The 16,207-nt window shown below is 39.1% G+C and overlaps 2 protein-coding genes across 3 annotated transcripts in view; both read left to right on the top strand.

Moving 5' to 3' along the window:
* LEPROT (leptin receptor overlapping transcript) overlaps positions 1-16,207 on the top strand; it is a 58,684-nt gene that overhangs the window by 30,698 nt on the left and 11,779 nt on the right. Inside the window, exon 4 of one of the 2 annotated variants that reach the window (XM_057717289.1) lies at positions 7,474-7,579. The exons of the other annotated variant lie outside the window; for it this stretch is intronic. Within the exon in view, the coding sequence (XP_057573272.1) occupies positions 7,474-7,578 (105 nt within the window). The 3' untranslated portion in view covers position 7,579. The remainder of the gene's footprint in view (positions 1-7,473; positions 7,580-16,207) is intronic. 2 annotated transcript variants of the gene reach the window in all.
* LEPR (leptin receptor) overlaps positions 7,538-16,207 on the top strand; it is a 133,744-nt gene continuing 125,074 nt past the window's right edge. The window contains exon 1 of the mRNA XM_057717283.1: positions 7,538-7,579. The gene's annotated coding sequence lies outside the window, so the exon portion shown is untranslated. The remainder of the gene's footprint in view (positions 7,580-16,207) is intronic.

Raw genomic sequence — 16,207 nt, 5'->3', positions numbered from 1 at the left:
GCCTTGTGTTCTGGAGGATAAAATTTCACAATTCCTTGGTGCAAGGGGTGGTGGTGTACAAACTCAAATACCCACAGCATCAATGAGTAAAGCAGGTTGGTTATAAGCAACGCGGGAGCACTGGGAACTGTAGCAAACAAAAGAGACAAGCCTCAGATGAAAGGACAGCTGCTACTCAGTCAGTGCTGGCTGATTTTTGCTATTCAGGAAGGTTAGCTCAGATGCCATGTTTCCTAATATTTCGAAAGAAGCTGGAAATTCAGCGTTAAAAAACATAATGAGGAATGGTCTATTTTTTAAACATTAACAACTAATTCAGAAAGTTTTTTGCTAAATATCATGCAAACCCAAACTATACCAAAGTAAATATTTCTGTAAACCTGGTCAGTCACATTGCACGTTTGCAGCTACTCTCTATAAACCTGGGCTCTGCTGAGCCAGGCGGGCCAATCTCAGGAGCCAGAGCTTTGACTGTGCGTAAAGCGTGGAGTTAGTCTGTGTCCCGGGCTGTGACAAGATCAGTCTGTGGGAATGAATGCTACTCTTCTTGAAAGTTTTGGACAATGTGGAGAACAGCTGGATGGCATTGATGGCAAGTAGCATGCGCCAAGGGCAAGTGTTACAGCAGCTCAGGCCGTGTTTAGGGGACGGGATGATTGAAGAAAAGATTCGTCAGGAGAAGTTACTGGGCTAGAAGGTGAGGTTGGAGGTGGATTATGTTGGCTCTGGGCATTCGTACTTTAAGCTGTTGGTAATCAATGACTATCTCTAGGTCATCTCGAAACAGCACAGGGCAGAGATCAGGCACTATACTGAGAAATTTGATGTTAACACCTGGAATTTCTAGACAGAAAGAGAAAGACAGAGTGAATGAATATCCTGGGTCTAGTTAGAATCATTGGCTTCAGATGAGAGTGCCTATTAATAACAGTTAGCTAAAGCATGTGTGTATGCCTGTGTGTGTGTGTGTCCTTCTGTAGTTACTTGATACAAACATAACCTTTCTAACTGGGCTAGGCTGGCCTGTGTGGGCCCAGTCAGATCAGCTCCCGTGGGCACCCCAGCTTCACAACGATAAGCAAACCATACATTCATTCTCATTCTCCCTCTTCTCTTGGTGCCTCGAGAACCCCTCCAAGGATTATTGCACTGATCCAGAGCTGCCCAGAGGGAGAAACCCACGCCTGACCTGTGTACACAGCACACAGCAGTGACATTTGATGTGAGATTAGGTCAGACTCAGCCAGGGAGCCTTCTTAAGTATGGCATACAGCTAACAAAATGAAAAAAGTTTACCAAGGGGGAAAATGTTTCCCTCTCTGCCTGGCTCTCCCTTCGCAGCACCGCACCCCCCTTAGGCATCCTTTCCCCTAAATTCTAGTCCATAATTTTTATTGGAAACTCTTCAAATTCTACTGGGCCATGAGATGAGCATGTTCCTCCCTAAACAATAGGATTGTATTTCAAACTCTTTTTGTTCTAACGCTGGCCATTTATTTACTTATTTATTGGCTAAGTTGGGGCTTTGTTGCTGCACACCGGCTTTCTCTAGTTGCGGCGAGCCGGGGCTACTCTTCATTGCGGTGCGTGGGCTTCTCATTGCGGTGGCTTTTCTTGTTGTGGAACACAGGTTCTAGGCGCACGGGTTTCAGTAGTTGTGGCACGTGGGCTCAATAGTTGTGGCTCATGGGCTCTAGAGTGCAGGCTCAGTAGTTGTGGCGCACAGGCTTAGTTGTTCCATGGCATGTAGGATCTTCCCGGACCAGGGCTGGAACCCGTGTCCCCTGCACTGGCAGGTGGATTCTTAACCACTGAGCCACCAGGGAAGTCCAATGCTGGTCTTTTAATAGCCCACAAGAGGCTGAAATAACTACCCTTATCTCACCACCATCATTGAGGAGATCAAATATCATTTCTAGGACTTAAAATAAGCTCCTTCCGTTGTGATGAAAGCACAAAAACCAGAGGCCAAGAAACTGGCAGCTATATATTTTAAGTAGAATTTTGCTAATGGTTGGCTGGTCCTTTCTAATAATGAATTAAAGTAGGTGTTTTGTTACTTCCACTCATTGGTTCTAGTTGTGTCCAATGAGGCAACTCAGAGCAGCTCTAATTTCATTTCCATCCTATGAAAAAGCATTTATTAATAATAGCAACTATTAGCAACCTTTATAAAGTTTTAAAGGAATAGTGCAAATCCTTAGTGGGGCTCTGTCTAATCCCTTGTTTCCTTACCAAAGAAGCAAACAAAGAAAAATTTCTGATTTTAGTCATGGTGATTTACCACTGATAACCCAAAGTTGTTTATGACTTTGCCATTAAGATTTATAATGAAAACTCTTTTATGTATACATAATAGGAATTAAACTTTATGTGAAAACTTAAATGATGAACACTTTTTATAACAAAATGAATGTTTTCTATATCCAAGCAATAGAATGAGGGAAGGGTCCTACCCTTATTTCAAAAATGTCCAAAATATTTTGTAATATTTAAATAGTTGGAAACACTTATCAAGGACTACTTGAAGTCAACTGTGATGACTGAAGTGGATAACTGAGACGTCTGATAACCATTCGGGGGCAGTAAACAGGGTACAAGTAATAATCAAGACAGTCTTTTTTAATGAGGTTTAAAAACAGCTCATGAAGGCAATGCACATGGAGGAACTCCAAAGGGGTTCTGTGTAAGTGGTGGCAAAGAAAGACAATACTTGTGATGAATGGTAATCAAGTAATGGTGGATTAAAGAGCTATCTATGTTATCATCAAACTTCCCCTGCTGATATGAAGGTTTCCATTTATTTTTTTAGTAATTTTTAATTGAAGTATAATTTACAATGTTGTGTAAGTTTCTGATATTAAAGATTATACTCGACTTATAGTTGTTATAAAATATTGGCTATATTCCCAGTGCTGTACGATATATCCTTGTAGCTTATTTATTGGGTTGGCCAAAAAGTTTGTTCAGATTTTTCCATAAGATGTTATATACATAGTAGTTTGTGCCTCTTAATCCCCTACCCTTATCTAGACCCTCCTCGCTTCCCTCTCCCTACTGGTGACCATTAGTCTGTTTTCTATATCTCTGAGTCTTTCTTTTTCTTAACTAGTTTGCTTTATTTTTTAGATTCCACATATAAGTGATAACATATAGTATTTGTCTTTCTCTCTCTGACTTATTTTACTAAGCATAACACCATCCAAGCCCATTCCTGTTGTTGCAAATGGCAGAATTTCATTCCTTTTTATGTCTGAGTAGCATTCCACTGTAAATATATGTACCACATCTTCTTTGTCCATTCATCTGTTTAAGGATACTCAGGTTGCATCCATATCTGGGCTATTGTAAATAATGCTGCTTTGAACATTGGGATGCATGTATCTTTTCAAATTAGTATTTTTGTTTTTCTTCAGATATATACCCAGGAGTGGAATTGCTGGATCATTTATTGTTTTGATTACACTTGAATTTGCTTCTGTGCAAGGAGAACCATACTTCTAGTAGGATCCACTCGTTTACTCACTGATTGCTTATTGAGCATCTTCTCTGTGGCGGGCACTAAGAGTAAGATGAAGAACACTGTGGACTCGGTCCCTGACCTCAGGAATCTATAGTAGGAGTGGGGTTGTGAGGTCAGGGTATGGAAAAACCAAAAAGCAAATCTTTGAGGCAAACTGGAAACCACTGCCATTGGTTAAATAGGCCCACATTTTGAGTTAAATTTTCACTTTCCCCCAAAACATTATCTTGACAACGATATAGTCCCAGGAAGTATTAGGGAAAGTGGTAATGAAACTGTGACAGGTCTTGTGCCTTTACAGTGTTTGCCTTGCTCATGACCTTTGTGCATGAATGCTGCTGCCCACGTGGCCAGTCAAAAAATGATCTGGTTGACTTGTTTTTCTGAAAGACCTTTGTCCGAATCTTTGATGGACAAACAGAGAATCATGTTTTCAAGCAGCAAATACTTAAAAATAAAATTCTATATTGTCACACTTTTTAAGTAAGGCATGTGGACCAAAGTTGAAAAAACAAAAAGGGGTAGTGAGGAGTTGACTTGAACTTTTAACTTTTAGAGGAGACTTACCCTATTAGAAATTTAACATTGAGTTATTTTTCTTTGATTTAATGTCATGAAAAGTTAGAATGCACTCATTCATTCAACATGTATTTATGGAGCACTTACCATATACCAAATACTGGTATCTTATTCTTTAATATACAACTACAAATGTTGTGGAGATAGCGAAGAAAAATGAAAGAGTGCTAAGAAAGCATGGATCACAGAGACCTAATGCAGGGTAGACAGGGAAGCTTCTATGAGGAATTAGTACCTTTAGGCAGAGACCTGAAGGATGAATAGAAAATGGTCTGGTCAAGACGGAGGGGAAGAGATTTCCAGGCAAAAGGAGCAGCATGGGACAGCGTATATTTTGACTTTAATAAGTTTCATATTGTGAAAAATTTCCCAAGTGCCAAGTGGAAATTCAGCATCTCATGATATGAGAAAATCTCATCACTCTACTTTAGACTGGCCAGAAATGTGTCAAGCAAAAAACTTCAGAGAGGTAGATTTCATCTCTCTGGCTGATAAACAAAATACTCAGAACACTTCCCAAGCACTTGAGGTCAGTTTGTAATTACTCTTTTTCATCATCCCAGATGAGTTCCCAGACTTTAGTAACCTAACAGAACTTTTTTTCTGCCTTTGTAAATAGAGACACTACTATGAAATCTGGCTCAAAAGATAGTGCAAAGGGCAACTCAGGTCTTCAAAACACTATGTAAATATGAGGTACTCCTGAATAGTCATTAAAAACAAAAGGAATAAAATCAATTCACCAATGGCATGCTAGTGTGAGGTAGTAAAATGAAGCAACTCAGTCCAGATGCTGTAATTTACAAAAAGGGATGTCATCTGGGAGAAAGGTGAAGGGTGACGTGGCCAAAGAAGTTAACATGCAGTCATGCTGTCTGTCCTTTCCTTTTCCATTTTTGCCCTGTTCAACTAACTTTATTCCTCTGGTTATTTAGCTGTGGCTGTAAGTTATATGTATATGTGTGTGTGTGTGTGTGTGTGTGTGTGTGTAACCATGACTGATGCCAAAGTCACAACAATACTAAGACTTCTTGCTAACCTGGGATTATAAATAGTCCTTTACTTTGCCAGACTTCTGGAAAGGGTGTGTCCTTGAGCCCATGGGAGCAGGTAAGATGGCGACAATGTCTCTATGTACTCATCTCACCCCACTGCTGCAGCTCAAAGTGTGTGTCCCACTGCTGGTTAGCACATTTCTGGAGATGGAAGAAAGCACATCTGTTCTTATTCAGAATCTCAACTTTAAAAGGGACCTCAGACAACACCTAATCCAAAACCTTATCTAATGTAGTGCAGTATTCTCCTAAAGTGCATATATAAATTGACAGTATCGTTCCCCACCTCTCCCCCTACTCCAGCCCAGGATGGCAGTTCTCTATTTCATAAGGCAGTTAATTCTCTTTCTGACAGCTGCCATCTGTAAAGGTCCTTCCTAATATCAAGGTGAAGTCATTTTCCTTTAACTTCCACAAGGAGCAGTAATAGCACTATCTCTTGAGTACTTCTATGCAGCAGAACTGTATTAAGTAGCTCCACGTGCATTGTTTCTAGTGCTCCAACAATAGTGGCAGGAAGGGATCCTCGTGTACATTCTACAGATGGGGAAACTGGCACAAGGTCACACAGCTAAGAGGGGTGGATCCAGTCTGGCTAAATCCAACACCTAGGCTCTTTCCTCAACACTATGCATAATTCTTGTTTCAAATTTGTGTATTTTAAGGCATCTCTTAAAGTCTTCTTAGTTTCCTCATTCTTATCTTACGTGCATGCTTTCCAATGCTCTCAGGATAAACAGCGACAGTACCTCTATAACAGGTATATACAGAGAAAAATAAAAGTTATTGATCCCCAGAAAAATGCACACAGTACTCCAATAGAAATGTGAGCATTGCAAAGAGGCTTCAAGTCTTTTATTAATGGAATTTATTTCTCAACAATAACAGCAGCATATTAGCTAAGGCATGGATTTAGGTAGGTTTAACTCCTGGTTTCAACACTAATAAAACAGTTGGACTCTGGACATTTTATTTCCCAAAATTATTAGTTTTCTTACCTATAACATGGGGATGATGATAATGCCCACTTTTTAGAATTGTTGTGAAAATTGACATAATACTTGTGAAGAACTTAGTATGATGCCTACTACTATGTTCAATACATGGTAAATGTTAGTAGTATTATTTCTTTGTTTGCAGTAAACCAAAATCCCTATGACTGGTGTCAAGCCAGACTTCCCCATACCATGTTTGTAAATTTAGATTTTAGACATACATATATAAGAAAAATTTTAAAAATCCATTTTAAATTTCATCTAGCCAATAGTTTTACCTTGAATCTTGTTTCTGTCATTTGACATATTAGTAATACTTCCCAGTTTTGCGTCACCTGAAAATTGGCAAACATATTTTCAGTATTTCCTCTAAGTTGTTGCTAAAAGTGATTGCACAATGAAATCTATGTTTGTTTCCATTTACTTAATTTATGCTGGTCTGTATTTGTTCCCGTTAACGTACATTGGTCTCGGGATGTTGTGCTTGTTCTACAGTGACGTCTGGGGTTCTCCCTGTACTTTTCTGTCTGTATCACACACTTGTCCTCTCCCTTAGTGATCCCATGAGTTTTAAGATGCTTCTGACCTATGGTGCTGTGGATCCCCTGATATTGACATAGCTGAATCTATTAACTGGAATGAGACCAGGACACTTGGGGCTTAGCACTAGCCTTCCTGTCCATGTACTTCAAACTCTCCGTAGCTCCATTTGTATACTTGTCAAACTGAGAAAATATTTGCCCTTTCTTTCCTTTCAGTGCTATGGTGAAGATAAAATAAAAAATGATAAAAGAACATTGTGTTCTTTAAAAAAAATGGCAGCATACAATTTACAGAGAAATTCCTCATCTGGTTACTATCATATCAGCTAAACAACTAAATATTTGCAAGATAACTGTCTGAGCAGCAAAGTAGATGACACCAAGTCTGTGTTTATCCTCTGAATTTTACTCATAGACCTATACTCACTTACAGCCGCATTATATACATACGTTTAGTAAGCTTGGTTCTTTCATTTCCTAGTCCATAGCCACGTAGAGGAGGCAAGTAAATTAAAAAGTAGTGAAATAGGTAAATTGAAAATTCCCAGAGCAGGTAAATTGAAAGTAGCAAGAAACAAATAATCATTTTAAAAGAAAAAGAAAGATTAAAAGAATTATACAAATTAGAACTCCCAGAAGTACAGAAATGTGAGACCATTAACTAAAGGCGAAAAGTAGCCTTGAACTAGGTTCCAAGAACATCACTGGATTATAATCTAGTACTATAACTGATGTTCAAAATAATTACTAACTCTTATGTTGGACCTCTGTGTTTTCAGGTGTCCAGCTTTCATTCTGCTTTCTTTTGGAAGCAGCACTGTGATTTTCCTTTGGAAAGCTACCGTTCCCAAGTTGTACTCAGTTCCACTGGAATCATCACCTAAGGTATCCTCTCCTCTTCTAGATAAGGTTGAGCATATTGTCCATGTCAGGTGAGTTGTTTTCTTGCAGGAATTTGGGTGTTGAGCAGAGTGACTCAAAGCTAGTGGAGCTGCTTTATCCTGGTGGGTGGTACCCTGAAGAGACGCTTCATTCTTCCCTTCCACATAGACCACAGCTTCCTTGGAGCTACATGGTCCCTGATCTCTTCAAGGCTGGTCGTCCTGTTTTCCTTTAACTTGGGGTACTACTCTAAAACATCCTAATAAAATACTTCGCTTGCTTAAGTTAGCCAAAGGTATTTTTTGGCTGCTTACAATTTGTGTTCCATAACTGACTCAGATTCATTAAAGGAAAGGCTCAATTTTGTTCTGTGTGCCACAGTATTTATTATAAAAATTTGAAATATTTATATCCAACTTTGTTAAAATAAAATTTAAATATTTTAGCATTACAGAGATATTTCCATTCTAAAGAATATACTAATTTCCTAACCATGTCAGATAAATGGTTATTGCATACAAATCCAACAAAAGATTACATTTTATTTTTATAGCTTGAGTGTGTCTTGGTTAATGCCTTTTCTCAGCATGGCTCTGGTTAGCACTTTATTTAAATGATGACTGATGTCATAGAATGACTTTAGGACACATCTGAAATGGACACTTTTTAGTTGTGGTCAAAATACTTTGAGCACTCAACAAATATCTGCCTCTCTTTTGTGTGCTGTGCTAAGTTCCGGGATAAAGCAGTGAACAAGGTGGATGCAGTACCAGCACTTGTGGAAGCCTGTGGTCTTATAGCCCAATAACGTATATGGAATGAAAGGAAGAGTTGCCTTTGCTCACGATCAGCTCATTGCCCATGTTTTTGGCTGTGCACTTCTCCTGCCTAGAAAATCCAATATCTGACCTTTAACCACATCCTTTACCCATCTTTATCCCATTCTTTTTTCAAGGTCCGGGTCAAATAGCTTATTCTACATTAAGCCTCATACACTAACAACAACAGTGATGGTAGCTAAGCATTTACTGAGCAGGATGTCAACCTCTTCACTTGGATTACATTATTTATTTGTCACAATGCACTATGAGGTATTTATGTATGACTCTTTAGAAAACTAATTGATGGGAATATCAGGAGGATTTAAAATATCTAAAATTTAATTTAAAATATTGAATTCAGTATGCTCAGAATTATTGAGATCTTTATTTAGAGTCACCTAGAACCTAATTATCTAGACTCTAAAATATAGGGTGGGAAGGAAGCAGTTTTATATCTGACTGTGCATCAGAATTGCCTTGGGGGAGCTTTTAAACAATAGAGATGCCTGACATTCTCAAAAATTCCAATTAATTAAAAGCACACAAGCACACAAACATAGAATATAATACACAAAAAATGAACCCAAATCCCATCTTCTTAAGGTAATTATAAAGAACACTTGGTGTGCTTCCATCAGGTCTTTCTTTTTTGTAGCTGTAAACTTTTAAAAATAATTTGAAGATAAATGTTACCTTATCCTTGAGATCGTCCCTGACCACTTTATTTAAAACTATAACATATGTACACTACCAAATGTAAACTAGGTGGCTAGTGGGAAGCTGCTGCATAGCACAGGGAGAGCAACTCAATGCTTGGTGATGACCTAGAGGGCCAGGACAGGGAGGGTGGGAGGGAGTCGAGGGAGGGAGGGGATATGGGGATATATGTATAAATACAGCTGATTCACTTTATTGTACAGCGGAAACTGGCACAACATTGTGAAGCAATTATATTCCAATAAAGATCTGAAAGAAAAAAGAAAGAATGGGTTTGCTAAATTGAGTAATTTCCCCAAATGAAAAAATAAATAAATAAAACTATAGCCTACTTTTATTCCCTTCCCCATTATGCTTAAGTTTTTTCCATAGAATTTCTTACCTTCTGCTTTTTTTTTTTGGCTGTGTTGGGTTGTTGTGGCATGCAAGATCTTCGTTCAGGCATGTGGGCTCTTCATTACAGTGCACGGGCTCCTCTCTAGTGGTGGTTTGCGGGATTTCTCTTCTCTAGTTGTGGTGTGCAGGCTGCAGAGACCGTGGGCTCTGTAGTTTGTGGCATGCAGCCTCTCTAGTTGAGGTGCATGAGCTCAGTACTTGTGGCGCGAGGGTTTAGTTGCCCCGTGGCATGTGGGATCTTAGTTCCCTGACCAGGGATCAAACCCACGTCCCCTGCATTGGAAGGTGGATTCTTTACCACTGGACCACCAAGGAAGTCCCCCCTCTACTTAATGACATTTTAATTCATTTGCTTTTCTCCCCTAGAGTATCTTATTTCTGGTTGACCCTCCCAAAAGGACAGAGAGTTTTGTCTGCTTTGTTCATTGCAGTGTCTACAGTCCCTGGAAGAGTGCCTGGCATGAAGAGGGGGCTTAATACGTCTTTGTTGAATGATGGATAAATGAATGAATGAAATTGCCCAATTGTTCTTCAGAAATGCTGCGCTATTTCTACTCCTGTAAGAAGTATAAGGCAGTGTCCATGTTAGAGAAATATTTTTGCTGGGTAGGACCAGGAGGCCTTGCTCGAATGCTTCCCAGGATCTCTGTGGAGGGCGTCGGGAGTCAGGAGCCTTGCAGTCCTAAAGCAGCGTGTGGTGCCTGGGGCCACTTGGCCAACAGCAGGGGCCACACAGGAGGGCAATGCCATGCTGAAGGCCGCCTGCCCTCAAACAAGTTCAATAGGAATATTTTTTAAAATATGCGCAGTCAGTTATTGGTTTCAGCATTTGAGTACATAACTTGTCCACATTATAAATTTTGGGACTTGTTCAGGACTGTGTCCTGTTTCTTTTAGTTCACTTCTTTCTGCCACCTAGATTGACTAATTTTTGAACTTTGATGAGTAGAGTACTGCTTTCCGTGCTATTTAGTCATTTCCCACAGCTCTCTATCCCTTTAGAATAGCTTTTAAAGTCACTTGGGCCATTTTGGGTAGAGTACATTGGATGACTATTTTTGTGCAACTAAATAAATGGAAGGCTTCTTGGTTTTCGTAATGTTCAAAACACACAACCCACACTCATATTATTCAACTGAAGGTTGTTTTGAAGTCATTCTTTAATTACAGAATTTCCAAATCAGGACCTATATCTGCAAATAGAAATTTGGAACTAATTACACAAAAGATCATGAAGGGCTTTTTATAGAAATTAAGAAGGGTAGCAAAATTTAGTGAAAAAGCACCAGGGCTAGGACTCAGGAGATCTGAGTCCCACGGGCATCTCTGTCCATCATAGCTCTGCGTGTCCCCCCATTTGGTTGGGAAATGGGGCTGCGCATCCTAAATCACAAGCTTTGTCATGGGAAGCTTTATATGTCCCCATCCATATATTTATACGTGTGAAACACTGTGAAAACTGTAAAGTTATATTACATCTAAAAGGCTGCACAGATTTTCTTAACCGCTGGAGAATGATGGTAGGATGGTAGAAAGAGGGATTTGGAAGGGGGTTAGAGCTCATTTTCTCAAACTTGTTTTGCATGGCACACTGCTTTAGTGAGATGTTTTTGGACAGCTGTTGCTGACTGCCAACCTCAGTATCTCATGACATATCCTCCACACACATTTATTTTCATGCTTATGGTCTACAGTTCAACAACAGTGAGGCTGATCTAGACCAGGCTCCATTGGGTGGCTCCACTTCAAAGTTCTGGTCACCAAGGCTTCGTTCCAAGCTACTGACTGGTTGGGTTCAGATCTTCTCTATCCGTCTGTCATCGTACTGGATGAGTGGCTAACTAGGACAGGTTCTCAAGGCAAAGGGAGGAGTGCAAGAGAGACACTGATCTGTTCAAGAATATCTAAGGTCTCTGTTCTAATCATATCCCTAGCATTGCATTGACCAAAGCAAGTCACATATCCAAGCCCAACATCAGTGGGTTTAGAAAGTATACTTTACCTACAGTAGAGACAGAGGGAGTGACAGTTTGCTAAATATTAATTCAAACTTTCATGTTCTTTGAAAAAAAAAAAAAAAGAACGTGTTTAAAAGAGCTTGGGAATTTCTTAGATATTTCCAGTATACAATGGCATATTAAGGTTCTGAGGACTCCTGGTCTAAATAAACTTGTTTGCTTTTGCTTGCATAGTGCTTCCCAAATTTATGTGACCACAGTATCTTTCACCTGTACTCCAGAAGGCCCATTGGTATTTCATGGACTAGATGTTCGCTGAATCATTTTGGGAAATGCTTTTCCCAAGTATGCAATTAAACAATTACCAAGTGCACTAGCTTTGGATCAGCTAGACCTTCCTTTGACTCCTGGCTCTGAAATTATTTCAAGCATCTGGAATTCTTGCAGTAGACAGTAGATTGTAGTGGAGTTTAGGGTTTTGTTTTTGTTTTGGAGCAGGGAAAGGTTTATTGCAGGGCCACATAGGGAGAATGGGTGGCTTGTACTCAAAAAACCCTGAATTCCCTGAAGGGTTTCAGCAAAGCATTTTTTTCTCTTTTTTCTTTTCTTTTCTTTCCTTTTCTTTTCTTTCTTCCTTTCTTTTTTTTTTTTTTTTTATTTATTATTATTTTATTTTATTTTTTTGGGGGGTACACCAGGTTCAATCAACTGTTTTTATACACATATCCCCATATTCCCTCCCTTCCTTGACGCCCCCCCCTCGATTCCCCCCCACCCTCCCTGCCCCAGTCCTCTAAGGCATCTTCCATCCTCGAGTTGGACTCCCTTTGTTATACAACAACTTCCCACTGACTATTTTACAGTTGGTAGTATATATATGTCTGTACTACTCTCCCGCTTCTTCTCAGTTTCCCCTTCACCCCCCGCCCCCTCCCATACCTCGAGTTCTCCAGTCCATTCCCTGTATGTGCTTCCCTGTTCTTGTCACTGAGTTCATCAGTACCATTTTTAGATTCCGTATATGTGAGTTAGCATACAATATTTGTCTTTCTCTTTCTGACTTACTTCACTCTGTATGACAGATTGTAGTTCTATCCACCTCATTACATATAGCTCCATCTCATCCCTTTTTAGAGCTGAGTAATATTCCATTGTATATATATGCCACATCTTCTGTATCCATTCATTTGTTGATGGGCATTTAGGTTGCTTCCATGTCCTGGCTATTGTAAAGAGTGCTGCAATAAACATTATGGTACAAGTTTCTTTTGGGATTATGGTTTTCTTTGGGTATATGCCCAGGAGTGGGATTACTGGGTCATATGGTAGTTCTATTTGTAGTTTTTTAAGGAACCTCCAAATTGTTTTCCATAGTGGCTGTACCAACTTACAGTCCCACCAACAGTGCAGGAGAGTTCCCTTTTCTCCACACCCTCTCCAACATTTGTTGTTTCCAGACTTTGTGATGATGGCCATTCTGATTGGTGTGAGGTGATACCTCATTGTGGCTTTGACTTGCATTTCTCTGATGATGAGTGATGTTGAGCATCTTTTCATGTGTTTGTTGGCCATCTGTATGTCTTCTTTGGAGAAATGTCTATTTAGGTCTTCTGCCCATTTGTGGATTGGGTTATTTGCTTTTTTGGTATGAAGCTGCATGAGCTGCTTGTATATTTTGGAGGTTAATCCTTTGTCCGTTGTTTCATAGGCAATTATTTTTTCCCATTCTGAGGGTTGCCTTTTAGTCTTGTTTATGGTTTCTTTTGCTGTGCAAAAGCTTTTAAGTTTCATGAGGTCCCATTCATTTATTCTTGATTTTATTTCCATGATTCTAGGAGGTGGGTCAAAAAGGATGTTGCTTTGATGTATGTCAAAGAGTGTTCTGCCTATGTTTTCCTCTAGGAGTTTGATAGTGTCTGGCCTTACATGTAGGTCTTTAATCCATTTGGAGTTTATTTTTGTGTATGGTGTTAGGAAGTGTTCTAATTTCATTCTTTTACATGTTGCTGTCCAATTTTCCCAGCACCACTTATTGAAGAGGCTGTCTTTTTTCCATTGTATACTCGTGCCTCCTTTGTCAAAGATAAGGTGCCCATATGTGTTTGGGCTTACTTCTGAGTTCTCTGTTCTGTTCCATTGATCTTCCTTTCTATTTTTGTGCCAGTACCATACTGTCTTGATCACTATGGCCTTGTAGTATAGTTTGAAGTCAGGAAGCCTGATTCCACCAACTCCATTTTTCCTTCTCAAGATTGCTTTGGCTATTCGGGGTCTTTTGCGTTTCCATACAAATCGTAAGATTTCTTGCTCTAGTTCTGTGAAAAATGCCATTGGTAATCTGATCGGGATTGCATTAAATCTGTAAATTGCTTTGGGTAGTACAGTCATTTTCACGATGTTGATTCTTCCAATCCAGGAACATGGTATATCCCTCCATCTGTTTGTGTCATCTTTGATTTCTTTCATCAATGTCTTAAAGTTTTCTGCATACAGATCTTTTGCCTCCTTAGGCAGGTTTATTCCTAGGTATTTTATTCTTTTGGTTGCAATGGTGAATGGGAGAGTTTCCTTAATTTCTCTTTCTGCTCTTCCGTTGTTAGTGTATAGGAATGCAAGAGATTTCTGTGCATTAATTTTGTATCCTGCTACTTTACTAAACTCATCAATGAGTGCTAGCAGTTTTCTGGTAGAGTCTTTAGGGTTTTCTATATATAGTATCATGTCATCTGCAAAGAGTGATAATTTTACTTCTTCTTTTCCAATTTGGATTCCTTTAATTTCTTTTTCTTCTCTGATTGCTGTGGCTAACACTTCCAAAACTATGTTGAATAACAGTGGTGAGAGTGGACACCCTTGTCTTGTTCCTGTTCTTAGAGGGAATTCTTCCAGTTTTTCTCCATTGAGAACAATGTTGGCTTTTGGTTTGTCATATATGGCTTTTATGATGTTGAGGTAATTTCCTTCTATGCCCATTTTCTGGAGAGCCTTTATCATAAATGGATGTTGAACTTTGTCAAAAGCTTTTTCTGCATCTATTGAAATGATCATATGGTTTTTATCCTTCAATTTGTTGATATGATGTATCACGTTGATTGATTTGCGTATATTGAAGAATCCTTGCATCCCAGGGATAAACCCCACTTGATCGTGGTGTATGATTTTTTTAATGTGCTGTTGCAGTCTGTTAGCTAGTATTTTGTTGAGGATTTTTGCATCTATATTCATCAGTGATATTGGTCTGTAGTTTTCTTTTTTTGTGACATCTTTGCCTGGTTTTGGTATCAGGGTGATGGTAGCCTCATAGAATGAGTTTGGGAGTGCTCCGCCTTCTGCAATATTTTGGAAGAGTTTGAGAAGGAGGGGTGTTAACTCTTCTCGAAATGTTTGATAGAATTCGCCTGTGAATCCATCTGGTCCTGGGCTTTTGTGTGTTGGGAGATTTTTAATCACTGCCTCAATTTCTGTACTTGTGATTGGTCTGTTCATGGTTTCTATTTCTTCCTGGTTCAGTCTTGGAAGATTGTATTTTTCTAAGAATGTATCCATTTCTTCCAGGTTATCCAATTGATTGGCATATAGTTGCTTGTAGTAGTCTCTCATGATGTTTTGTATTTCTGAGGTGTCCGTTGTGACTTCTCCTTTTTCATTTCTAATTCTGTTGATTTGCATCTTCTCCCTTTTTTTCTTGATGAGTCTGGCTAATGGTTTATCAATTTTGTTAATCTTCTCAAAGAACCAGCTTTTAGTTTTATTTATTTTTCTTATGGTTTCTTTCCTTTCTTTTTCATTTATTTCTGCTCTGATCTTTACGATTTCTTTCCTTCTGCTCCCTTTGGGGTTTCTTTGTTCTTCTTTCTCTAGTTGTTTGAGGTGTAAGGTTAGGTTGTTTATTCGATCATTTTCTTGTTTCTTAAGGTAGGACTGTATTGCTATAAACTTCCCTCTTAGAACTGCTTTTGCTGCGTCCCATAGGTTTTGGGTTGTTGTGTTTTCGTTGTCATTTGTTTCTAGATACTTTTTGATTTCCTCTTTGATTTCTGTAGTGATTCCTTGGTTGTTTAATAGTGAATTGTTTAGCCTCCATGTGTTTGTATTTTTTGCAGTTTTTTTCCTGTAATTGATATCTAGTCTCATGGCGTTGTGGTCTGAGAAGATGCTTGATATGATTTCAATTTTCTTGAATTTGCTGAGGTTTGATTTGTGACCCAAGATGTGATCTATCCTGGAAAATGTTCCGTGTGCACTTGAGAAGAAAGTGTAGTCTGTCGTTTTTGGATGGAATGTCCTATAAATATCAATGAAGTCGAGATGGTCTAATGTGTCATTTAAAGCTTGTGTGTCTTTATTTATTTTCTGTTTGGATGATCTGTCCATTGATGTAAGTGGGGTGTTCAAGTCTCCCACTATAATTGTGTTACTGTCGATGTCCCCTTTTATAGCTGTTAGCATTTGCCTTATGTATTGAGGTGCTCCTATATTGGGGGCATAGATATTTACCATTGTGATATGTTCTTCTTGGATGGATCCCTTGATCATTATGTAGTGCCCTTCCTTGTCTCTTTTAATAGTCTTTACTTTGAAGTCTAATTTGTCTGATATGAGTATTGCTACTCCAGCTTTCTTTTGACTTCCATTTGCATGGAATATCTTTTTCCATCCCTTCACTTTCAGTCTATATGTATCCCTGGGTCTGAAGTGGGTTTCTTGTAGGCAGCATATAGAAGGGTCTTGTTTTTGTA

The sequence above is a fragment of the Hippopotamus amphibius genome, chromosome 1, assembly GCF_030028045.1.
Source record: "Hippopotamus amphibius kiboko isolate mHipAmp2 chromosome 1, mHipAmp2.hap2, whole genome shotgun sequence".
Lineage (NCBI taxonomy): Eukaryota > Metazoa > Chordata > Mammalia > Artiodactyla > Hippopotamidae > Hippopotamus > Hippopotamus amphibius.
Note: the sequence above shows the minus strand (reverse complement) of the source record. Positions and strands in the feature narration are given on the sequence as shown.